The sequence below is a fragment of the Mastomys coucha genome, chromosome X (assembly GCF_008632895.1).
Source record: "Mastomys coucha isolate ucsf_1 chromosome X, UCSF_Mcou_1, whole genome shotgun sequence".
Lineage (NCBI taxonomy): Eukaryota > Metazoa > Chordata > Mammalia > Rodentia > Muridae > Mastomys > Mastomys coucha.
Window position 1 is genome coordinate 63687247 of NC_045030.1, and position 26195 is coordinate 63713441.

The window sequence follows — 26195 nt, forward strand, 5'->3', positions numbered from 1 at the left end:
AAAAGAATGTAATGGTTTAAGCAAGTTGGTGGTTGCACACACTTTTAATCCCAGTGCTCAGGAGGCAGAGGCAGGTGGATCAGAGTTTGAAGCCAGCCTGGTTTGTTTACATAGTGAGTTCCAGGATAGCCAAAGCTATACAGAGAAACCCTGTTTTGAAACAAAACAAAACAAAACAAAAAAGAATCAATTACTTTCAAAGGGTTGAAAATACAGGTCATATAGAATATACATCACACTCCAGGATGTAGGCAGCATACTGTGGACATTTAATATGTATTTATCAAGCTGGGGCTCCATACTTTGTTTTGTGCTAGGGCTCAAAGCTGAGACCTTATACATGCTTAATACACACTGTATCATAGCTATATCCTGGCTGGATCTTTATACAGTTCTAAGATATGGTCAATTACCTTACCAACCCAAATTAAGTATTGCCATAAAACATCAGTTGAACTCATAGAGATGTTGTAGCAACCTTTTGTGAAATATATGTAGATGTAAACAGGAAATCAGAAACTTCCCATCACTAAACTGCATTCATAACATCTTGATATCAAATTGATACTTTCAAAAACAAAAGATGCTCAAATACCCATTGTATCATACCAAAGTTTATTGATTACATCAAACAAAAATTTCTGTAATGAAAAAGGCAAGTTGCATTCATAAAAGATGGCATTCATGTTCATTTTAGAAAGCAACATAGTAGATGTAAAAAACTGCTTAAGTGAAAAATGTAATATTGCAGTTCCATTTTATAAGCTGAAAAATGATTTTATCAACATTTGCATAAAATCTGCACATTTATATACTGCATGTTATTAAAAAATTCCATCACTAAATTATGACTTTTGCAAATTTAGGCTTATATTTATACTGTTGCTGGTGTATATGTAGTAGATATGGAATGGATGTTTTTTAATAGGCAACATCTTCAAACAACAGACAACAATTTGTAAAATTACATAGACATTTTGATAGCTCAAAAATTATTATTTAAATTATGGCAATATGATCTTACTGTTAGATTTGTTGCCCTCTTCTGAAATAAGAGTAGTTAAAATATAGTGCGAGGAATACTGGATGGCTCATTTGCAATTACTTCATCTGCTAAGCCCATGCTAGCCATGTTTTAGATCACTAATAAAAATCTTTCAGAAAGCAAACCCAGGTTCCTCTGATTTGAAGTGCAGTGTACAATGTAATGGTTAACTGGGCATGACTCTAAATTCCCCTCACTTGCGCATCTAGATTTCTTTCTGCTGCAACAAGTCACACATACTCACTTTTATTTCTACTACCCTAAATATCCTGAATTTATCAACTCCTCAATCATTCTGCATTAATTAAGCCTCTCTATTTGGCTCTTATATTTATTCACAGTCCTTATAGTTCTGATGTAAAATAATAATACAGCAGCAACAACAATGACAACAATAACAAACAGCAAAGCTTTCCTGGGTTAGATGTTTAGCTCTTTGGAATAGGCAAAGAATAAAAAGACTTTGCTTTCAGCAGATTACCTCAAATACAGGCTACAAGAGCACACACAGCACAATTAAGCTGTGATTGACACCTAACAAAATACTCAAAAGTAATACTGGTAGATGAGAACAAATTAAATTAAGTAATTGTGGAATGATTTCTGATAACTGAAATTATTGCCGTTTTAGAATTTAAGAAAAATTACACCTAAATAAGCATCCAAACAAATACATGGAAGAATCAAATGTGCCATATGGACTATATAAATACACTGGAAGACAATAAGTCTAATATGTTCCTAAATCAAGGTATAATATAAACATTAAATAGTACAGGCATGTCAGAAAGGAAAAAAATGGAGACTGATAGAAAAATATTTTCTAAATATCATTTTTAGCCTATCTGTCAAATGTGGTCCTTCTTTCAAGAAAAGACATTTCATACTTCTTTCACGTTTTAAGAGAATGTATTAGGGGCTAAAACCTCTTTCTGGTTTGAGGATCTTACCAAGGTCCATAGCATAGTTTAGAATTAGGCCATTTCCCTGGCCCACTTAGCTAGAGGAAACAACATTCATGTCCAAAGAGTTGTGGCTCTACATGGTTTTGGAATAGATCTCTTTCCAAATTGGTAACTTTAAAAAAAGTGCTATAAATGTGCACAGAAACAATTTCTTTCAAATAAAAACCGTTAGCAGTTGAAAATAAGCTATTCTTCCCATCTTTGCCACATAAAATTGTTAAAATACTGATGTTAAGAATGGCGTTTTTATATAAATATTTAACACACCTTACCGCATTACCCAGCAAAACTAACATTGGAAATCTTTCTACTACTTAACTGTCTTGAGGGGCTATTACCAAGAGACTGAAATATTTTATTTTCAAGTTTAGTAGTCTTAAGTACATAAGTGGTGTGTAATTCAGAATAAAACACACCAAATAACCTTTCCGCCCCTGTTCCTACAATAATACCCAGAATTAACAGTATCACACAAGTATGCAAGGTACTTTTTGGAAAGGATATTAGACCAAGACAATTAGCCTATGATTGAAAAGATGATTTATTTTGTCTGATGCAGTAATATCATTTAGTCTTATATTTTCAAGTATTCCTTTTGTGTGTGGAAAAAAAGATAATCATTCAGCAGGAATGAGAAATGTGATACAAACAGTCTATGTCTTCTGTCAGGCAAAAAGTAACACTGCTATAGCAAACTCTGCTCATTCTCATTGCATGACTTCTACTTTATGCTACTATTTAAATCCATTCAAAGTCAACGGGTTAAAGGAGCACCCATTTTGTAGTTATGTTATGCTATCTAAATCCAGAATTCTAAGTATGCTTACTTTAAACTTTCATATAATTCTTAACTTTGGCCATAATGGCTCCTTACAATAACTGGAAATGGTTAAGAGAGTTATTTGGTACTTGAATGAACATGTATTCTGAACCCTACACATGAGAGTGCTTTCGTTTCATACTGAGTATCCTGAGTTAATATCTTTTGTAGTAGTTCCTTCATGCTTTCTTTCTTTAGCTGCAACCACGGTCAATATGTTTGTAGGACAATAACATAGGCAGTTCAAGATTCGGGTTCTGAAAAGGTTAAAATACAGAGAGTTACAAAATTTATTTTGGCAACAATATATAACCATCTGTTATATAACATTTTCAAGAATAAACCAAGTAGTAAATTTTGTTATGAGAATAACACAACTGTTTTAACAAAAGTGCCAAGTTTTATTCACATGCAGGAGGAAAAAGAGAGACAATCCCAGATTTCTAATCTTTTCTTCGTCTGTCAGCTGAAGAGTTCAGGCTTGCTCTTTGCTTTTGGATTGCTCCAGGGTTCTCCTAGTAGCTTTTCCCACTGGGATTACCTATTAAGCTAGGAGCTACTTGCATACAGAAACATGATAGTTTGATCTCTAGCATCTAGTAAAATGGTGTATGAATTATTTGGGAGTATGTATGTACGCATGTATGTGAGAACATATGAATGTGTGTGCACAGGGGCTGGAGAGATGGCTCATTGGTTACTTCTCTTCCAAAGGTCCTGAGTTCGATTCCCAGAAACCACATGGTAGCTCACAACCATTTGTAATGAGATCTTCTGGTGTGTCTGAAGACAGCTACAGTATACTTATAACAATATAAAAAAATCTAAAAAAGAATGTGTGTGCACAAACATGTAGAGGACAATGTCATGCTGGTGTCATGCTTAGGTGCCATTCATCTATTATCATGAGACAGGAATTCATTATATAGCCCCTACTGACTTTCAGCTCACTGAGATTCACCTACCTTTGCCTTATAGGAATGTGCTGAGATTAAATGTGTGTAGCATTACACTCGACTCTCACCTTGTTTTTTTGAAACAGTTTCACAGTGGAATCTGGAGATTGCCAATGAACTAGGCTGACTAACCAGTAAGCTCCAAGAATACTCTTGCTTCTGCTTTCTAAGAAATCCTTTGCCTTGCCAGCACTAGGTTCACAAGTGCACCAGTGTACCTGGCTTCTTATGTGGCTGCAGGAGACTGAACTCAGGTCCCTGTGCCAGCATAGCCAACACTATACTGCCCCAGCCCCTGGGTTTGTGAATTTTGAGATGTTCAGTTTATGAACTTTTCTGTGAAAATACTCTCTTACTAAAAGAACTACCACCCATGGTATCATAGTTATTTTTTTTTCCTTTTTGGTAAATGATTTGCTATGATTCAAATGACCCTCCTTTTTCTTACTCATCATGTACTTAAAAGAAGGACCAGAGAATTTCCCCCAATAAATCTGCAGATTTTTCTCTCTCCTCTAAATACTTGCATGCTGTGATTAGGATAGGGTATAGTAAATAATCTGATCTTTGAATATAAACGCTGGAGCTATGTATCAAGGAAGGGGGATATACCTTTCATTCTCCATGCTAAAATCAAGTTTTAAATTTTTTAAGGTTTTGAAAATACTTAAAGTGTATGCGTGTGTGTGCACATGAAAGTGCATGTATGGAGATCAGAGATCAGCCTTTAGGAGTTATTCTCTCCTTCCATCATGAGGGTCCCAGGGACTGAACTCAGATTTTCAGATTTGACAGTAAGCACCTTTACCTGGTGTACCATCCTGATATTCTAAAATTCAAAAATTTGAACTACAGTAATGGAAGGTCTTTAAAAAAGTATTATTTTATTCCCATTCTGGGACATCTTTCTTACCATAATTTAGACTATAAATCCATTATAATACCCTCAATTTCTATTCATGCTTCTTTGTTTTCAGGTAATAGTGACTTTAACCAAAATAAGGTTGCCACTTACACTGAGAATATGTGAAAGAAATCAGGTTGTTCCCTTACCAACTAAGGAACAAGCTCAGTGGTTAAGTTGCTAAATATTTTCCTTGGAGAAGAAATAATGCCACATGAAAATCAATCCCTGGAACAAATAACTACATTAAAAATGAAACATTTCTTTTTAAACTTCTAAAGTTCTAGATAATGTTAGGAGTTGAGGCCCTGGAGAGGCCAAAAGCAGTAGCAGTGTCTGCTACCCAGCAGAGGCTTCCAAACACAGACCAAGCTAAAGAAAGCAATCCAGGGGGATACAATAGCATATGCAAACACACAGCTGAAATGCATCTTGTGGCTTGTTTAGGACAAAGTAACCTGAAGCAAATGTCAAAGACTTTGAAGGCTACTATGAAGTCAACTCATTACTACGGAGAAACACATGCAGGTGAGACACTACAACATGTGTGATACATGCTGACTACAGCATACAAAGTCTGCTTCCAAAGTAAGAGTGCAGATATAGAATGTGGTGAATGATAGGAGACAAAAGAATCAACAGATTCAATCCATTAAGACGGGGCTTAGGTAGAATAACAGATTTGGAGTTAATTGTTCCACAATTTTATCCATGATCACAGTTTTTTTACGTGTACAAAAAAATCAGCCATGTATAAACTGTACTGAATTGCTTGTAAGTAGACAAGCTTATAAGTGAATTACTTATGAATCACTCCAAATTTCCTTGAATGGATAAGATATCTTTCAGGACCTGGAGTGTCAGAGCCCTCTGCAGTAGAAAATACAGAGTGCACATGAAAGGAGTCATTCTGACTTCTATGGTCCTTCTCATGATATGTTAATTCCTCTAAAATATTTCTGAAGTACATCAAGCAATTTTATAAAATAAATTTGTTCTAGAATCATGAACTAGAAAATAATTTGTCATTAAGCATGCATCCCCCTGAATGGCTAGGAAAGATTTTTACCTCTGAGAGTTGAAACATTTAGCTTGAATAAAACTTGACATTAAAAAATGTTACAATTAGAGAACACTGGATCATTAACATATTTGGGGATTAGACGTTTACAAGGACATTAAAAGTATATTACCTACAAACACACAGACACAGCACATGAAGGTACAAACAAATTTGATTATTTTCACATACTTCCCAGAAAAACATGCAATGCTAAACTGACTTGGTAGTATACAGATGCAATTTTGGAATATTTATTTCCAATTTTTCAAATGATCCTTGTAAGTCAAAATTCTCTAATTTCTAGATGAGAATCAAGCATTTCTACATGATGGCATCATCATGGCAATTTCCCTCCACAAATTGAATATAGTGTATTAACTTTAGCTCTGAAAATGTCAAAAAGTTTATTAGGGGTTTGAGCAAATTTAAAGTATATATAAATTTCCCCATATTCCAAGCAATGCATCTTTATATTTTTACAAAGAATAGTTTAAAGTTCACCACACCAACAGCAGAGAAAATTTAAAGAATGATTTTCATTTTTTCTTTATAATGCTGTTAATCTGTTTCTTTAAAAAGCCAGCCCACTTTTTAACACTAGGTACCTGTTACAATATATTAGATTCGTCTGAGAATGTTCGTAAAAGAAGAGGTCTGACTGAAGGTCTGGCGGATAATGAGTCAGATGCCCTTCTACAGCTCAGATTTCTCTGTAATAGTGAGGCAAAAATACTTAAAGCATTTGAAGATAGGTTAACCTACCTGGTGATAAAAATGTAGGAGAAAGAAATGAAATCATTTCCTACAGACTACTTTCCTGGCCCCAAGTACAAGTGACTTTTACTAAACAGCAAATGCACAACATTCAACTGAGTACATTTAAAGGACCAAAAAGGCTCCAACTCAAACTGTTTTTATTTTATTTTATTTTATTTTTGGTAGTAGAAGTAAACAGACATTAGCAGTATGTGGCAAACTTGGGTTTCTGGGATGGCATTGTAGGTTATATGGTAAGATGAGTCAGCATGGCTTGGTTAGTGAACCTTACCATCCTTTTGGTGAACACCTCTGAGAGTTGTGCTGGTGCTCTGGGTGTGTCAAAAGGGAGAAATCTGTGCAAGATGCTCTTTGCCCTGGTGAACAGACTAGTACTAACATCATTGCTACTATATTGCATACCTCAAATTACAAAGTTAGACTTCAAGTTTTTGAAAATTATTCCCTCTCCAGTAAGACAATTTTAGGTGAATAAATGATTAAAAGAAAATGATAAAATATTTTAAGTATCAATAGAATATAAGAATGAATCATGAGAAATAACTTTTTATGAAGAATCAGAAATGGTGTCAGGCAATGGGAATGCAAACAAGTTGGTACATTAAGAAAGGAAATCACCTTATTCACTCCAAGAGAAACTGTGATTGCTGGAAGTTTGAGAAAGCATGAAGATAGTAGATGTTCCTGAGGAAGGGAGGCGGTTCGTTACCTTGTTCACAATTGCACAAAAGGTGGAAAATTGCAGTAGAAAAGAGAGAAATGCAGAAACCATAAAAAAAGAAAAAAGAAAGAAAGAAAAGAAAAAGTAAATATTCTCTCAGATGTAAAACATTTAAAAAGAAACCTTGAGAACTGGAAGTAGAAATGACATGTTAGTTTTAAGGACATCACTAAAGTAAAAGTAGAGTTAGTTAGAAATAGCCTATTTTATGTGCCAGCTGCTGTTTTCCTATATATCAACTTAAAATTATTTTGTTGATGGGAATGTACTATTTTAAATCAAATAATTCTAAAATCCTCTTATTTTAAAAAAGTCAATCTCTAATCACTAATTCACTATGTTTGTCAAAATCATTGGTCAGAGAGCTTTGTTCAAGGTCTTTTGCAAATCACTAATCTACCTGAAGAAGTAACTTTGCTATTCAATTATACAGACACATTATGAAAGAACTGACTGCTCCTTGCTCCTTGGGCAGCTACGGATCAAAGATCTAGCCAAAACCAATATAATGAGAAAACATCTGGTGGTGCCTGTCACCATCTTACCATTTGCCTCTGAATTAGAAGGCTTATTTCCTTTTTTCTAATATAAGTTGCTCAGTTTCACTATTTTTTTTTTTTTACATAAGAGACCTCTTTACAAAGGCAGGCTAAATTTTTCCTAGGTAAAGCACACATTTTTCAAACTGAAAAATCCAAAGTTGTAAAAATTTAATTAGAAAATCTAAGAGATTCTTTTTCTATGTCTGAACTAATGACATAATTTGCAGAGTTGGCTTTGGCATTGCCCATGCAAGACAGAAGATGTGAGGCTAACTGCAGATCATGCTGAACTCAACAGCTCCACTAATTAAGATTAGCAGTGTTAACGAGTCGGCTGCGGTGGCACACACTGTAGTCTTAGCACTTAGGAGGCGGAGGCAGGATGCTCACTATGAATTAGACTGTCTCAAAAACAAAAACAAAAACAAACATCCACTCACCCAAACAGAAGAATGCCCCTATCATTTTTATTCCACTTAAAGAAAATAGGTATAGGAAAAGAAAGCAGCTCAAGTGATGCACACATCTAACAGAGTTTAATAATCAAATCTTTACTACAAATTCTTCCACTTTTGTGTTTTGAAATAACCACACTTCTTCCCATTTATATTTTACTTTAAATGAGGAAGTTAGGGACATGTTGTCAGCATGCAAGTTACCAATTGATACAACAAGAGAAATATTTCAGAATCTGAGAAAAAAATGATTCCATCTTCTGTTTTGTGGGCAAAAACCTTGCAACAAGATTAGCATGATACTCTGTCCGCAATCCTAAGTTTAATATACAAGCCTATCTACTTTGAGACTGCAACTATATTCACATTTTGTTGTGTTCAAAAAATGTATATTCAACCACCAGAGATAAAAGTGTAGAAAGTAGAAATTTTAGGGGCTAATAGATTAGGTATTTGGAGACTTTATAAGAGAAAAAAAAGAAATATGAACATATAGAAAGCAGTTGAAAGCATGACATAAAAAGTGTTCAAAACAATAAAACAAAGCAGAGATAGCAACTGTTAGTGGTAGGTGAGGACAGGAGATGATGAGCTAAAACAGTGTGAAATGTCCACATTCCTTTACAGTTGTGTACAGAGCTTTGCGGGCAGCTCAGGTGGCAGTATGCCACGAGAGGCATCAGAGAAAGTCTCATCCCAACAACTATGACATTAGGATTTTTTTCTTTCAATAGCATAAGAATTTAATTTTATTTTCACTAATACATTTTTTTCAGGAGTACTGTCTTCTGAATCCATGGTCATACATGACACTGTAAATATTACAAGATGATTAGTACCATTTAATATTAAAATGATGCTATATTTTCCAAAATGCATTCTCTGGGAACTTAAGTCAGAGAGCTTACATTCGTTCTTTCCCTGTCTTTTCCTCTTAAACAGCTTCCTATCTATATATTGGAATACTCCTTCATATTTGTGTAGACATCTCGCACTTGGCGTAGGAATATTACTGGGTCATTTTCTACTAATTAGAAGACTCTTTTCTTGTCTAGGAGGCAGTGAAGCCTCCCTTTTGATCGAGGTAGAATGCATGAGAAAACATTACTTTTTTTGTTTTGTTTTGTTTTTGAGATAGGGTTTTTCTGTATAGCCCTGGCTGTCCTGGAACTCACTCTGTTGACCAGGCTGGCCCCGAACTCAGAAATTCGCCTGCCTCTGCCTCCCAAGTGCTGGGATTAAAGGCGTGCACCATCACTGCCTGGCAGGAGAAAACATTACTTAATGACAAGTGGGAAATCTTCCTGCTGGAAATGTAAAGTAGTATTTACTACTTGCTTAGAAGGTATAGGGGTATTTGAATGATTTCTAGGCTGACCACACTTGTGGTTATATTAAATATAGTGTCGTGAAAATACTTCAAATCTTAAACCTTAAATTGGTTTTTAAGTGTTATTTTGCTGCTTCACTGTTCAGTGCTCAATGATAGTTCCATCTAACACTGTTATGCAGCTTTGTCATTTCATAAGCTAAAAAGAAGCTTTACTAATCTGAAAGATGGGGCTTTAGTACAAAAATTAACCTTCTTGCTGAATATTAACCTGAGAGGTAAATGGTTGAACTATAACCCTTGAATTAAGTGACTTGTGCAAGCTTACTTTCAAAGATGTATTTTTAAAACTACAAATTTGAAATTTAACATTAACAGTTTACTTAGAATTTTCATTAATATGCTTTTAAAATTTTTATGAGACATGAATATTATAAAAGGCTATTTTTAATCTCCAGCCCATTAAAACTCTTTTTATTTTTTGGTAATTTTATACATGAATATAATATATTAAGATCACATCTATTCTCTAATTCCTCCCACTTTGCTTAATATATTTTATACTTTTTAAAATATTTATTTTATGTGTAAGGGTATTTGTCTGCATGTTGGTAAACCATGAGCATGCATAGCAGCTACACAAGTCAGAAGGTGGCATCAGATCCCCTAGAACTGTAGTTACAGGTGATTGTGAACTACCATGTGGACCTAGGTCTCTGCAAGAATATGTGGTCTTAAGAGCTAAGCCATCTTTCCATTCTGTGTGCATTATTTATAATACAAACATGGTAACAGATCTTAGCAAAGCTGGAGGCTGCCATATTAGTCTCTCTACAGGAGATTTTAAGAGGAAGTTAGTCCAATCTTATTATGCAATCAAAAGCCATATAATTAAGTGTATTATTATGTTTTATAACTGTTTACTGAAGGTTTCAGAATGAACATCCTTTACAATGTAGCTAGAAAAATAGCTTCAATGTGGGGCCATGTTTGACAGATTACTGAATCACCACCTACACCACCACCTATCACCACCTACCATAGTAGTTTTAATAGATCCTCAGGTAATATAAACTGAATTGAAAGGAACTCAAAATAAAGATGCTTTTATAAATACTAAATATAAATGGGTTAGCTTCTTTTTTAAATACCTAAGAGGCATGTGTACTACCTACTGTTAAGTCTCCTCTTCAAAATAGCTGCTGAGCTCTACTTTTGGATAGCACTGACAGGGTACTTGCTAGAGGCAGTTCTAGAGTATGTAGGGAATATCTAATATGCTTACTGATATCAGGACCATCTCCTATTCTAGATAGGGAAACACATTTCATCTCATGACAGATTCTGCTAGGCTCTGATGATGATCCAGTATAAAGTAATCATCTGTTTCACTTTAAAGCCAGTCTACTGTCATTAACAAAATAGGAAATCACTCATGATGTCTGACTATTGGTCATCAAATACAAAGACTTACATATTTTAAGGAAAATAAAATATGCATTCTCCTTTATTTAAAAGTTGGCTTCTGCTTGTTTATCAATGGACCAATAGGTCATGATGGAAACTGATGTGACATATGGTTACCATGTTTCTGTTGGCCTGTAATGCATTCATATATAGCACCACCACCACCCCCCCACACAGATAGTGCAGTTTAGTGTCCACAACTGTTCTGACTCATTTTTAACTCTCAAAATCCTACAGAGTCTGAGAAACAATTTGGTTCTTTCCGACACTGGATATATAGAGAGATGTTCATCAGCAGGTGGTTCAACAAATGTTTACTGGTTCAAAAAGCATGGGAGTAATGAATGAATGATTGAATGGATGAAAATGGTTATGGAAAACTTCCTGCTTGCTCTAGTATATTATCATGCCAAGCTATATCACAGACTTTAGAATTCCTCCTGTCATGGACAGAAACCATGACAAATTTCATGCTGACCTACTGGCAACATTCTATGCTTTCTAGTGAAATGTGTTATCTCCTGTATACACGAACAAAAATGCTCTGAGTCTATGAATCTATAGCTTCCTAGCAGCATCCCCTCAGTGCAATGGCCTATACAAACATCACTGGATATCCTAGCTGGTATCTCCTTTTTACAGAGGGACTAAGATTATGATGATACATATTAAGATTTTGACTTCTGAGATTTCTTGCCCTCTTAGTGTGGAGCTTGAGTGTAAGCCATTTTGCAAAATGAGCTCTATTATCACAAAGAGAAACATTTAGAAGTATCCCCAAGCATATTTTTCAGATAAAGAAAATAGAAAAGTAATGTAAGAAATCCTCCTTTATAAATTCTGTATTGAAAAATCAATATTTCTTTCCTTTCATCCCTCCCTCTCAGAGGGACTCTGTGTATAGCCAAGGATGACCTTGAACTAGTATCCTTTTGATGGATATTGCTGGCATGGGCCACTATATCTACCTTAGGTAATACTGAGGATGGGATCCAGGGCTTTGTGCATACTAGGAATATACTCTACCAAGTGAACTATATTCCCAGTCCCTGAATAATTTTATTCTTTTCTATTGTCTTACTTAAACATTTTTATTGGGCTGCATGAAAACTAGCATTTGAGCCAGTCTAGAAGAATAGTGCTCCCTCAATACTACTCTCCATTCGAAAACTAAAACCAAGGTTGGATGAAGTTCGAGGCCACTGAAAAAGTAAACTAATAAGTCTTATCTATACTAAAATTATGTTCAAGTGTTTCCCAAAGCTATATAGAAATAGGTAGCTTGGAGCAATTCTGTTTACCTAGCTATATACTGATTTTTTCTCATTACTGAGGATTAATCCTAAGGTCTCATGAATGTTTTTAAACTGCTACCACTAAAGCTGTATTTCTAGTCCTTTAAAACTTGGCTGAAGACTTTTCTAGTATAATAATTTTCACATCTTTATTTCTACATAATGTCAACCAACTGGGTTCTGTCATTCAACATGCAGAAAGACCTCCATGATATACCAGTTTTGTGGTTCAAGTGGTTGATAAATTTGATTAAACACATCAGGCAGTCATGACTTGAGGATTTCTCTAAAATACTGCCTTAGAGGTGTTATAACATGTAGTGGATATCAGTATGACAGAAGTAGGACTTTATTTTAACAAAGGGAATGAGTATTGGCAGGGATATGATTTACTTAATTCATCCGCTAGTAAAAATTTGCCAGTAGTTTCATTTTCCAGGCAATTCTAACCCTTTCACTTTAAAAGCTTTAAAAGCAATGTTCAAAAAATATCAGATGTGACGGAGGGAGACAACTTCTTTCTACAGTAATATAATTTAATAGTTAAAAATAAAAACACACTTATAAACTATCATGAATATTTACAAGTGTGTCCCGAAGAGTAAGGATGTTAAAAGTACATCCAAGCAGTTCTCTTTGGTTCAAATATCGTGCTATGAGACAGGGCTAGAAGCAGCACAGAGATTAAGCAGCACTATAATCACAGGAAGGGGACAGCTTTGGAAAAAGCAAATCAGGTTATCAACTGACAAAACATCTGTAAACAGACCACAGGGAAATTTCTAAGGTCAAAGCTGAAATGTTGGTGTGGAAATTCCTAGTGTGAAAAATCTGAGATAAATACAAAATAAAGTCTTTTTTTCCTTTAAACATTCCATATGGAGCATATGAGCTACTCCATATGGATTGTAAAGATCACACAGAACACTATTACGGAAGCTACTTACCACCTGTATTGGGTAACGAAGTTTTTACTATACTTTTTATGCAGAAGAGGAAATTAAGTGATGAACCTGCAAGGAGGGGTTTAACATGCTGTAACTAATGCAATTCTCTACATCAGATTTTCAGTTCATGGTAGACAGTGACACCTCTTCCAAATATTAGGCTAGAACATAAATTTAGTCCTTACCCTGGCACTTCTTCTTCGTACATTCTTTATTACTATTAGGAGAATCTCAGGAAAAAGGCTGATAAATATTAATAGAATTATAGCCAACCATGTGGATACAGAAGAAAGCATCTGAGCAAACACAAAATACATTCTCTGTTGTTTCAGAAAAGGCCTGGAATGGAAAGAAAACACAGAATGCAAAACCAAATCAGTTCCTGGCAGGTGAAACAGAAGTCTAACTTAATCTGTCTTTTGCATTTAAAAGAACTCTTCCTCACACATGTTAAAGTAATTTTCTCTAGAATATCCCAAATAGAAATAAACAAATTTCATTTACCAAATGTTTAGAAGAAAAGGGGTGTGAATCAAGGAGGAAAAAAAAATAAAATTCATCTGACTTCAAAATGATCATGCAATCATATGATGAATATTTATATGCATTGGAAAAATGCTAAAGCTTAAAGGTATTTAAGAGAAATGAAGTTAATTTTCATCCTAATAATCATTTTACTTACTCAGCTGTCTTATTTAAAGGAGGAAGGATTTTTTACTTTTTTAAAAATGAATTACCCCTCTTTTTAAAACTTTGGTATAAATAAATATAAAAACAGAAATGTACAGTTTATAGTTACTCATAAATGAGAGAATGTACTCGTCTTGTCTGCAAACAAATATTGACTAACAGTTTGTTCCCAGGAGATAAATAGATGGCAGGCTACAGTAAGTAAGACAAGAATCCAAGAGAATCCTATATCTGACATTACTGTTAAGTGGCATTGAGAAACATTTAAGCTCCCTTATCCTGTAAACTGTACAACACAAAATATCACTAAAGTATTCTTTTAAACAGAGGGGAAGACAGTAGCTCTGTAAGATTAGGATGCATATCAGACCTCCATAAATGATTGGGGACTCAGGAACTCTAGGTTGGCAACAACTTCGTTCTATTATTAGATCATTTATCATACATCATCCTCTATGAACTAGTTTCTTTTCTGATCACAGGCACTGCACTTATATAAACAAACCCACATTCACACACAAACATATACCACATAATGTAAGCTCATTGTAAGCTCGCGTGTAGCTTTGCCTGAACAGCTTCCCTTCAGCACAGAACTTCAAGTGCCCTAGTGGGTACCTGAAGGGATGATTACTACCTTTCCCTGACACTTTCCAATAACACCCATAATAAGCTTAATTTATAGAGCATGCACAAAGATAAAGAACAATAATGAAATAAAATAAAGATAGTAAAGTCACCCGTATCATTATTCTTGTACTTTGTTGACAGTTTTTGCCCAAAAAAGGTGTCACTTGAATACAAGCATTGTGCTACCATGACAGCTGACCTGAAAGTGAAACAGTTACTAAGCAAATTATAGGTAGGTGGTGCACATAGCTTGAGTACACAGGACAAAGGGATGATTCATGTCTCTAATAGGACAGTGCTGGGTGGCATGCAATTTTATCACACTACAAAAAAGTGCAATTTAAAACTTATAAAATGCCCTATTTCTAGAGTTTTTCATGTATTTATTAGTCTATGGTTCATTGAGAACAATTGAAACCCTCAAATCAAACCATGAATAAGGTAAGACTATTGCACTTCATTTTCAGTAGGTATTACTAATGAATGAAAACAGGTATGGCAAAAATCCTTTCATTTAGGGGCTGGAGAGATGGCTCAGTGGTCTAGAGTTCCTGACTTCAATTCCCAGCAACCACATGGTGGCTCACAACCATCTATAAAGGGATCTGAAGCCCTCTTTTTACATGCAGGTGTACATTCAGACAGAGCACTCAGATTAAAAAAAAAAAAACTTTTCCTTTAAACGACTTAATCAATGAGGAAAAGTCTGTAGGAAGAGTTCAAAATCGTTTAGGGTCTAGAAACATTTTATTTTTGAGGAGATGTATCTAACTTTCATATGTTGATTACAGAGTCACAGAGTTCTGGGTAAACAGACAACTGTACATTGCATTTAGTTAATACATTTTGGTTTAGTATGATTGCATCTCTAAGTCATTCGGTGTTATATTCTTAAAGTAGATTTTCTTTTTAAGGACTTTATCTTAAGTAGTTTTTCAAAAGAGAAACTCTTTCTCATTTTGGGAGGTATGAGGGATGATATTGGGTCTCATCTATGGCTGGCATCAAGCTCACTATGTAGCTGAAGATGAACTTGAAATTTCAATGATCCTGCTTCTCCTATAAATACTGAAGGAAAAATGATCTCATTTATGTGGCATTACGGTCTGTCAGTGGTTCTGAACCTTCCTAATGCTGCAGCCTTTTAATATAATTCCTTATGTTATGGTGACTCCCAATCATAAAATTATTTTATTTGCTATTTTATTAGTACAATTTTGCTGCTGTTATGAATTGTAATGTAAATATATGATATAAGATCTTCAAAGGGGTCATGACCCAGAGGTTGAGATGCACTTGTGTAAATGGACACTAATATATGTTTTGGCCAATGCTATCAGGTAGAAACTTTACAGGATGAGCCTTTCTACTGGAGATCACATGTAAGGTCGGAATTTTTATTGTTTTACTTGACAGACAGCTGCCTATATACCTACGAATCTAAATATTTGGGCAGAGGCTATGTATGCAAAGCCAGGTCTTTAGAATAAATGAACTAAGATATTCATATTTGAAATATTACCTAAAGCTAACAATATTATAAGGTAAAAGTAACTTCTAATTCATTAACATTTATAAATTAGCAATCTTAAACATCATATATAATCAAAACTTTAAAAGTGTATCTTACATATAAAGTATAGATATATATATATATAGTTAATATTGCTCACACATGTACATCTGCTTACCAAATAATTCCTCCCCAGAAGAATGAGAAAAAAACATAAAAGGCTAGAGAACCCCAAATCACAAAATGATTTATCCATGTCCAGAATCGGGTATCCAAGGCAAGCTAAAGAGATAAAACGCAAGCATTTTAATATATATAGATATTATATATCACAAAAATATACCAGGTATTACATTATGATATCTGACAATTTATACAGATATAATACCTATGGGAAGATTCATATTTAGCCATTATTTTAGAAGGGGGTGTAATTAAAAGAGCAGAAGCTAGTCTTTTTAAAATACTAAACTAAGAATGTTGAGTGCTGCCCTGAGGTCTCTAAATTCTATAGTAAGCATCGAAGTGTAGTTAAGTCAACCCATTTGTAGGTGGAGGGCTACAGTTGTCTCAGTGTTGAATGACAGGTGACCAGTGAAGCAACAGTAATAACTAGGAGGCCAAAGTCCCAAGTCTTTAGGGAGTAGTGGCCAGGGATATAATAGCAAAGGAGGCAAGTATGCCAAAAAGCAGGAGAGGGTAAGAGTAGCGATTGGAGTAGACACAGACTTATAAAAGCACCACTAACAGGTCAGAGTCACTATATGTAGAGGCAACTATCTTCATGCATCATATATCATAAAGCAATGGACCACGGATTTCCAACTATAAAATCATTATCTAGTCCATCAAATTAATAAAATGTTTAGTTGTCTTCTATTTAAAAATTGTCGGGGGCTGGAGAGATGGCTCAGCGGGTAAGAGCACCGATTGCTCTTCCGAAGGTCATGAGTTCAAATCCCAGCAACCACATGGTGGCTCACAACCATCCGTAATGAGGTCTGACGCCCTCTTCTGGTGTGCCTGAAGACAGCTACAGTGTACTTATAATAAATAAATAATAAATAAATCTTTAAAAAAAAATTGTCATGTTTCTATAAAGAATGATAGGGGCTTTATTTTTAGATGGTGGTGCCTTTGTTTTTCAAATGTGAGCTAGAAATAAAATACAGGCTCATGTTCTTGCTTAAAATATCTAGCTCATACAAGCTGATAACAAGAGCATTTAATTTTATTTGCTGTTGCACCATGGTCATCAGCTCTGTTACAGTTTCTCATTTATAACAGAATTCCCAGAGTGGGAATTCAGGATGTGAACCCAGAGCAATCCTGAATTCCCACTCTGGGCTGCTAGGGGAAAAATGTTACAGTAGTACTCATTGAAAAGAGGAAGGAGTGGATACCATTTGAAGAACACATGTTGCAATAAGGATAGCTTTTAATTGGGAAATGAAGGACTAGAACCTTCCCTACTGGGGCAAGCAAGGCACTTCCATTTACAATCATGATTTAACAAAATATAATAACACTAATAATTGGCACTGGTTATAATGTGTGCACTCTAGATACCTTCATTTCAATATTTTGTTTTGATTTGGAGACCTATCTATCACAAGCCCCTAAGATGGGAAAAGAGCTACTTTAGATCTCTTTTATAGAAGCTGAAATACAGAAGTACAGTTATGTGCCCAAGGACACAGAGTTATGAAATGTTTAGCCTGAGATGAATTCCAGCATTTCATATGAAATTCTACATAAAATGCTGGCAAGATGGTTTGATAGGTAAGATGTTTGTTGGAAAGTCTGAAAATCTAACTTATCCCCATTACCAAAACAGTAAATAAATTGTCCACTGTCCTTCTTCGCAGGCATGTTATGGAACAGAAACACACACACACACACACACACACACACACACACACGTTCTATATTACTGAATTAACAGATGAATACAAATGAATAATGAAAATATTAGAATAAAAACCCATAAAGATTATAGAGCAATCCTATCACCATGATATATCTGAATTCTAGTTTAACCTTAGACTACATGCTAGAAATATTGCTAGAAGGCTCAGAGGAATGTGATTATGCTTTTTGTTGTTGTTTTTTTTGTTTTGTTTTGTTTTTGTTTTTCAAGACAGGGTTTCTCTGTGTAGCCTCAGAAATCTGCCGGTCTCTGCCTCCCAAGTGCTGGGATTAAAAGTGTGCACCACCACTGCCAGGCTTGATTATGCTTTCTAAACTAGTAAAGTCCCAATTTAGGGGTAACCGGGAAGTGGGATATCATTTGAGATTGTAAACAAATGGAATGATTAGTAATTAAAAAAAAGATACACTGCAGATATAAATGATGATCTGTTTAAAAAAAACTCTCACTTATGAGTCTCAAGGACAGCATTTAACAAGGCTTTATAGCATTATTACATGGTTACATATTAAGACAATGATTTTGCCAAAATTACCTTTCTTCTGTCATATAGATAATTTTTGTTTATTTTTGAGACAAGGATTTTTCACTCAACCCAGCCTGGCCTGGAACTAATAACTATATAGGACACACTGGCCTTGAATTCCAAATACAGGGATCACAGACATAGATAATCATGTCTAGCTCTGTCACATATCTTTATACACTTCATTAACTAACACATAGCTACATTTCAGTAGTTAACAGAATTTATAAAACGTCATTACCACCAAGTTTTTTTTGCATATATGTCTTGTACAGAGACATTTATTTAAATGTCCTAATCACAAAAATACCTGTAAAGCCAGCCAGGGATCCTTAAATAGAGTCCAATGTTTTAAAGGTCCAATTATTTTTAAAAAAATAAAAATGACGTAGTGGCTAGAAAGATGGCTTGGTGGTTTAAGAGCACTGGCTGCTCTTCTAAAGGACCGAGGTTTATATCCTACCTCCCACACAGCCTCAGTGGGCATTTTATGCATATGGTACTCAGACACACATATACACAAAAATAAACAACTGAAAATTGAGATCACTTGCTTTAGGACCTTTGCCATTAGGAATTAAATGTGCCAACAAAAAGGATACAAGCAGTGACTGTCTATTTCTTTTTAAACATAAAAGAAATTCAGATATAAATTTATTAATTTTTATATGTATGTGCAAATGTATGCAGATACCTAAAGAGGCTGCTGGCTTTGCTGCAGCTGATATTACAGCCAGTTGTAAACCTTGCAACATGGGGGGCTAGGAACAGAACCCCAATTCTCTGCAAGTGCTTGCTGAGCCAACTCTTTAGCCCCCAGATATAAGTATTTAACATGGAAATATTATAAATATATATTCATGAACTTTCATCCTGTTTATATAATTTAGTGTAATGCCTTAAAAACAACAGTTACTGCAGGGCGGTGGTGGCACACGCCTTTAATCCCAGCACTTGGGAGGCAGAGGCAGGCGGATCTCTGAGTTCAAGGCCAGCCTGGTCTACAAAGTAAGTTCCTGCAGAGCCCGGGCTACACAGAGAAGCCCTGTCTTGAAAAACCAACAAAACAAAACAAAAACAAAAAGCAAAACAAAAACAAACAAAAAAACAAAAAAACAGTTACTTTTTTTCTTTGCAAGCAGGTGTCAATTACAGATAGCTTTTTGGTTATCAATTGGGAATCTATGCCCATTCCTGCTTCTGGTTTCCAATTACTTTGAGTTTTGTTTTTGTTTTGTTTGCCTATTTGTTTTTTCCTTTGTTTCTTCTCTTTATTTTTTGGGAGAGAGATAAAGGGAGATAGAAAAGAAGGGAGGCAGGGAAGGCCAGAGAGTGAGAGGGAGAGAGGAGAAAAGAGAAGGGGAGGGAGGGAGGGAGAAAAAGATAGATTTAGGTGGGCAGGGAGGATCTGGGAGAAATTAGGAAAGGGGAAAGCATGATCAGAATATATTAAATTTATTTTCAATAATAAAACAAAACAAACAATGCCAGCGATTAAGAAGGAATAGATTTCCAATGTAAGTGTGGTATCTGAATTTCTTAATACTAAAACAAAATAGCATAGAATATGTACCAGACAAAATGACAAATAGTATACAAATGCTAAAACCCTTAGCATTATACAGTTTTTAGTAAGCATTCAGACAAGGGGCTGGATGACAAATAGTAATACAAAGATTAAGTGATAAAGTTAGACAAAATATATTTGAATGAATAAAAATCTAACCTTCAGAGTTACAGTGAACACTAAGACTGTAAAAACAATGCTTCCAAATGTCCAATTTCCATAAATCTGAAAAACATTTAACAATTATATATATTATGAATACACACCCTGCTGAAGAAATAAAAAAGTCAAGTTTAATCCTGAAGGTAATTGACAACAATCTTTTTATGAATTACTTGGGAAAATAGCTGGTCACTAAGATAAAACTGCAATGCTCTACTTACATGAACAGATACACTACAGTGGTGGTTAACTATGTTTATTACTATACAGCATCAAACAGTGAGCTCATTGGTTTGATAAAGGAGGATGAAAAAGAATACTATTCCCCTAGAAGTACTGTTCATCAAAATAATGACTCATGCCACTAATGAGTTTGATGTTTTGGTCTTAGAATGTAAGGAGAGTTCTCACATAAGCATGAAAGGACTCACATTTTTAAAGGGAGTCTAATTTGTGACTATAAACACTATGTTAGCATGTGCACACCAGCGAAGCAGTACCACTTATAAATCCAAAGGATGGCAATGAATGGCACATATGCTTACCAAACGCTGTCAAGATCTGAATGCAGAACATTGAAACAGAAAATGAGATGTAAAACGTTTTTACAAAATAAAAACAAAATAAGGTTAATAGAAGAAAAAAGGATTTGACCAAATCATACATGGGTTTAGCTGCTGGTAATTCTTACACTTACGTAATTTTAGCAAACACTTAAAAAGGATGGGGACATATACAATAAAATCTTAATTTGGACTTTATAAACTCAAAATACAAAATAAATCAGAAAAGGCTGGGCCACTGATTCTTATATACCACCTGGTTTGTTGGCCAAGCCAATGAATGTCAACATAAAATAAATCTGAAGCAAATTATTTTTCAGCAGTAGCCCGCTATAAACAATTTTTGTATCAAAAATTAAAAGTAAAAGTCACAGAATTACTCATAGGTGAAGGATCTGAGAAATCACAAAACTGAATTTCTAATTACTAGACCACAAAAGTTGACTTGGAAAGCTAATGTGACTTTCTCAACGATTGATATCCATGATTTTGCAGGACCATCTGTGGCAAGTGCTTGGTATAAGTATTCTAAGGGCAATTAATATCTTCCTAATAGTTATATTATGATTAATAATTGGGATTCATACTAACTTACTCCAAATTAGAGGGCCTGACTGTAGTAGCTAATTTCTTTCTCTCTCTCTCTCTCTCTCTCTCTCTCTCTCTCTCTCTCTCTCTCTCTCTCTCTCTTTCTCTCTCTTTTCTGGGTTTTTTTGAGACAGAGTTTCTCTGTATAGCCCTGGCTGTCCTGGAACTCACTCTGTAGACCATGCTGGCCTCCAACTCAGAAATCTGCCTGCTTCTGCCTCCCAAGTGCTGGTGCTGGGATTAAAGGCATGCCACCACCGCCTGGCAGTAGCTAATTTCAAAGTATCATTCAAATTCATTGACCATACCCTTTTGTAGGAGATGTTAGTTATGTAGGTTTCAGACAGATTGTATGTAATAAATTACTTTTGAAACATAGTTTTGCTTCATATTTATGATTAGCAAGAATGACCATAAAAGAAGAGTACCAAACATGGCAAAGGAGAATATAATAAAAACAACATGTGAGTCAGAAAGTTCAGGTTGCAGTGTGTGGCTAGAGAAAGGTGGCCTCTTCCCTTGCTACAGTAATTTTCTCTTTGTGTTTGAGTAGGACAAAATTGTCCCACTGCATCTTCTCTGATACTGCCATTTTCTCAGAAGATAGGAGCAGAACCAACAGAGCTCTTAAAATAAACAAACAAACAAACAAACATCACTGTACTCCCACTTTGAAAAGCAGGAAGGAGAGAAAAGATTTCCCTCTTTACATACTGATCTAACACTACACAGACACAGTAGCTACCTGCTTCAACTCCAAACATGGAAAGCTACTAACTATGAATTAGAAATGCAGATGGCCAGGCTGTGCACTAACATGGAAAAAGACTTTTTTTAAATGTCACAACACACAGGCATAAAGTCTAAAGTATCAAGAACTCTCTTCACTTCCTGAAAACAACAGACAAATTGAGATTTCAAAGGGTTGCTTAAGTTCTCTTCCTACATACACATACAAAAGGAATTTCTTATGTCCTTAATTTCTTTATGTTAAAGAGCTAGTGTTAAAAATAGTTTGCAAAATGAATACTGAAAAATTAATACCACAAGAGTATGCATGTGATAAATGCTGTGCCTATGGAAAACTACATGTTCTTTTTACCTTTCCATTGTCTTCTAAGGATGTTGTCTGAAAAAGGAAATAAGTCCCAAAGAAGAATACTGTCCCTTCAAATGCAGCCAGAAATGTCCAATATAAGAAGGGTCCCAATTGTAACATAGCATTACCGGTAATTTTCCTATTAAGAAATGGAGGGAAAAATTAATAAATCTCTGTAAGCTGTTGACTTAAAAATACAAGGAAACAAGAAAGGTGAGCATTTATTTGATCTGTTTATAATGAAGGGCCTACCTTAATGATCAGGAAGATATTTTAGTAAAAGGATAGATGGACCAAAGTTATATTTTCATGTAATTCCTACCTGCTAGGGAGTCAGATGCAGTTCTAATGTGGTATATTACAGTTATAATAGTTGGATACTTCAAGATAAGCAGAAGACTTTTAAGGTCATTAGCACAGAGAAATGATGGTATCTGAGAGGATGAAAACATTAACTGCTCTGACTTTATCATTATGCATGTATAAAGATACTGAACTATAATACCATAGTGTACAAATGACAAGTATTATAAGTTAATAAATACTGATGCCTGACTTGCATATGCATTCTGACTTTACTGGTATGATATATAACCTGGACTTCAGAGTATTTTAAAGTTTCTCAAGTGATTCTAAGTGGCTCTCCAAGATCAGCCTGGACCATTGTGATTTCCTGGACAGCCAGAACTATACAGTAAGATGATGTCTCAAAACAGACAGACAGATAACAAATACAACAACAAAAGTACATATATTCTTAACAATGTTACCAGGTTTTCTAACTGTATCTGCTCATATATTTCTTTAAACTTCTTACTGGAAGTGTAACATTTTTTAAGTAGGTCTGAGTTTTCCACCAAGTCAAATCACATGTTATAATCTGTACAATGATGTCCTGATAAATGGCAGGCAGATAGAGTAAAATGATAATTTCAAGACTAGCACATTCTTCTCAGAAAGTGAAATGAAATAAGGCTGTTACTTCTAATGAAACAGATCTGAACAAAGAAGATAGGTTTGTGTACATATCTGTTTTTGCTTCTATTTTCAACTCCTTTTACCATGTGTCAAAGGGAATCTAATCATTTAAATAGCACACCCACAGAAATGTCACTGGGTGATATTGATAAATCATACAACTTTTTATCTTATAGGACTTTTAGGTACAAATCTGAAATTCAAAGGATGTTGTCTATAAACAGAAAAGTGGGAGAAGAAAGATGTGGCTATTTTTCAGAAACAGGAAAAATATCTCTCTAAATACCCTTGGAGCTAGTGCTTAGCCAATGTGACTTTTCTAGTCACTGACTTAGACTAGTGCAAAGAGGTCAAGAGTAGAAAGTGATTACTGTCCTTGCAAAAATCTATGGGAAAAGTTGGCAAGGGTATCATGGTATAATGAGTTACCAGTCCGACTTCTTAGGAACACTTAGATGAAGAAGCTGTTGGAAATCAAAATAGGCAGTCACCCAGCATGAAGGAAAGCATAAAGAAAAAGAATAAGAATGAGTATCTGGATAAAGGCTGACTAGCAACAAAGCTTGAACATCTCTATATGATATGCAGGAGATGTTACCAGAATGTTAAGTCCTAAAGGTGAAATATATAATATCACTGATAAAATTCAATAGGACACTTTAGAGACCCATGTTTATATAGGAGTTACATTCTGTTGTTTAGGAACAAGCTAAAATCAAGTGGGTACCCAATGCTTACAATGTTAGCATGGTAAGTTACACTTTAGGCTGGGCCAGTTATGTTATAGCCTTTATTTTACACCTCTATGTAAGACTATGTAATAACTTGTGACCTATATATACATACATCACAAATATATGCATTTAAGTACAGGACTGATATCTCAGAAAATGCACCACTTTCCTGTTGAATGATCTGTTTTAGCTTAACCACTTAATGAACCAAGTGATCAGTTCTGTGTCCTTCCTACCTGTAGATGAAATAAAACATACTACTTAAAAGCTCAGCATGGTGACTTATATACCAATACCAGGACTGACACAACAGAATTTCACAAGTTTTAGGCTAGTCTGAGCCACACCATGACTTCCAAACACACTTAGACTATAGAGTGGGAAATTGTCTAAATGATATTTCCAACTTACATATACAATCGAGGGTCTGCAGTCAGAGTATCAATGTTGATGTGCTGTTCCAGTAGACTGTAAGCCAGGATGGGCAGGGATGTGAAACAGATATTGTACATTGTAAGATAAGCAGCATCATAGAGTGGCTGAAAAGACAAACAGGAAAACAATGGACTGTGGTCATTCATCTATGAGATAATTCTGTATTTGTAAAACTTCTAGCCAAATAGTTTTTTCTTAAATGATTTTTGGGGCAATGAAGAAAACTTTGTAAATAATGTCATTTTACCTGGCAAAGATTAAAAATACTGAAAAATTCTGTCATAATTAACATTCCTTACCCTTTAAAAGGACCAGGATCATATAGTATTTCCTATTAACTTTACATAAGATTTTTCAGTTGCTAAAAATGTAGCTATTCAGTAGTTATTTTATAAAAGACCATATATGTAAAATCCAGGAGACCTTAGAGAAACTAAAACATAGGGAGTAGCCAATCTATATTGCAGATTTTTTCCTGGATATTATTTTATATATATTGGGTTAATCTTTTCCAATCCCAATAGTGTAATAAAGCTCAAATCCTATAATAAAGCCATTTTACCACCCTTTTCCTGAGAGTTCCTCTTGTGTGTATTCTCACTCCCTAACAATTAATAAACCTAACTTGATCAACTATAAATATGTGTCTAGTGATCTTTGTCTTGAGTGCTTTGACAGTATTGAGCTCCCAAAACAGAGGAGGGAATCCTGAAAGCTTTCAGTAAATACTAGACAAGTGAACACAGAAGTTATGCCTTATTTGTAAAGGTCATCCATCAATTACAAAACCTTTCAAAAAAATTATGTATATGTGTAGGTCTGTGTATGGGTAAGTTTATGTGAATGTGTGTGTCCAAGGAGGCCAGAAGAGGGTGGAAGAACTCCATGCAGCTGGAGTTACAGATGGTTGTGAGCTATCCAACATGGGAGCTAGTAACTAAATTCAGGTACTCTGCTAAAGCATGTGCTTTTAAACACCATGCCACTTTCTCTAGCCTATAAAACTTCTATTGAAAAAATTTTAAATATTTCATAAACTTCATTCAGGTACAAGTATTTATTGAGTTTAGTATTAGATATACACTGGTAGTATCATCATATAACTGTTTTGTGTTGTCTGAATTAAAGGCATCCTGTATACACACTTCCACATTTATTTATGTAAGTGTTCTCTGATTAATAAAATTCATTTAAAGGTGACACTAATCAATCCAACTGCATATTTTTAACCAGTAAAGTAAACATGCATGTATAATGAAAAGTCGTATGAAAAGGTCGGAAACAATGTAAAGAGAACTTCTGAGTTCATTCGCGAGTTGGCATCAGCATTACTAGAAAGCATAGTGCGCGCCAAGCACTGAGGGCTGGTATGTCTCATCCTTTCTTCACCAAGACATTCAAATTGAAGCCAGAGAGTAAGTAGCTGGGGGCATACAAGGAGCTAGTAGACCCAGACGAAGGAATCAGGACACTATTTGGTTTCAAAAAAAAAA

At 34.9% G+C, this 26195-nt stretch overlaps 1 protein-coding gene across 10 annotated transcripts in view; it reads right to left on the reverse strand.

Moving 5' to 3' along the window:
- Positions 1-598: 598 nt before the first annotated feature.
- Positions 599-26195, reverse strand: part of Atp11c (ATPase phospholipid transporting 11C) — a 119631-nt gene continuing 94034 nt past the window's right edge. For 5 of the 10 annotated variants that reach the window (XM_031363124.1, XM_031363153.1, XM_031363184.1 and 2 more), the window contains 7 exons: positions 24679-24806; positions 22559-22694; positions 20303-20368; positions 16299-16402; positions 13473-13626; positions 6359-6463; positions 599-3087 (listed from right to left, as the gene is read on the reverse strand). In XM_031363124.1, the coding sequence (XP_031218984.1) occupies positions 6362-6463; positions 13473-13626; positions 16299-16402; positions 20303-20368; positions 22559-22694; positions 24679-24806 (690 nt within the window). In that variant the 3' untranslated portion in view covers positions 599-3087; positions 6359-6361. Of the gene's footprint in view, positions 3088-6358; positions 6464-7148; positions 7240-13287; positions 13354-13472; positions 13627-16298; positions 16403-20302; positions 20369-22558; positions 22695-24678; positions 24807-26195 lie in introns of those variants that run through there. The other 5 variants (XM_031363133.1, XM_031363170.1, XM_031363144.1 and 2 more) reach the window with 5 other exon arrangements.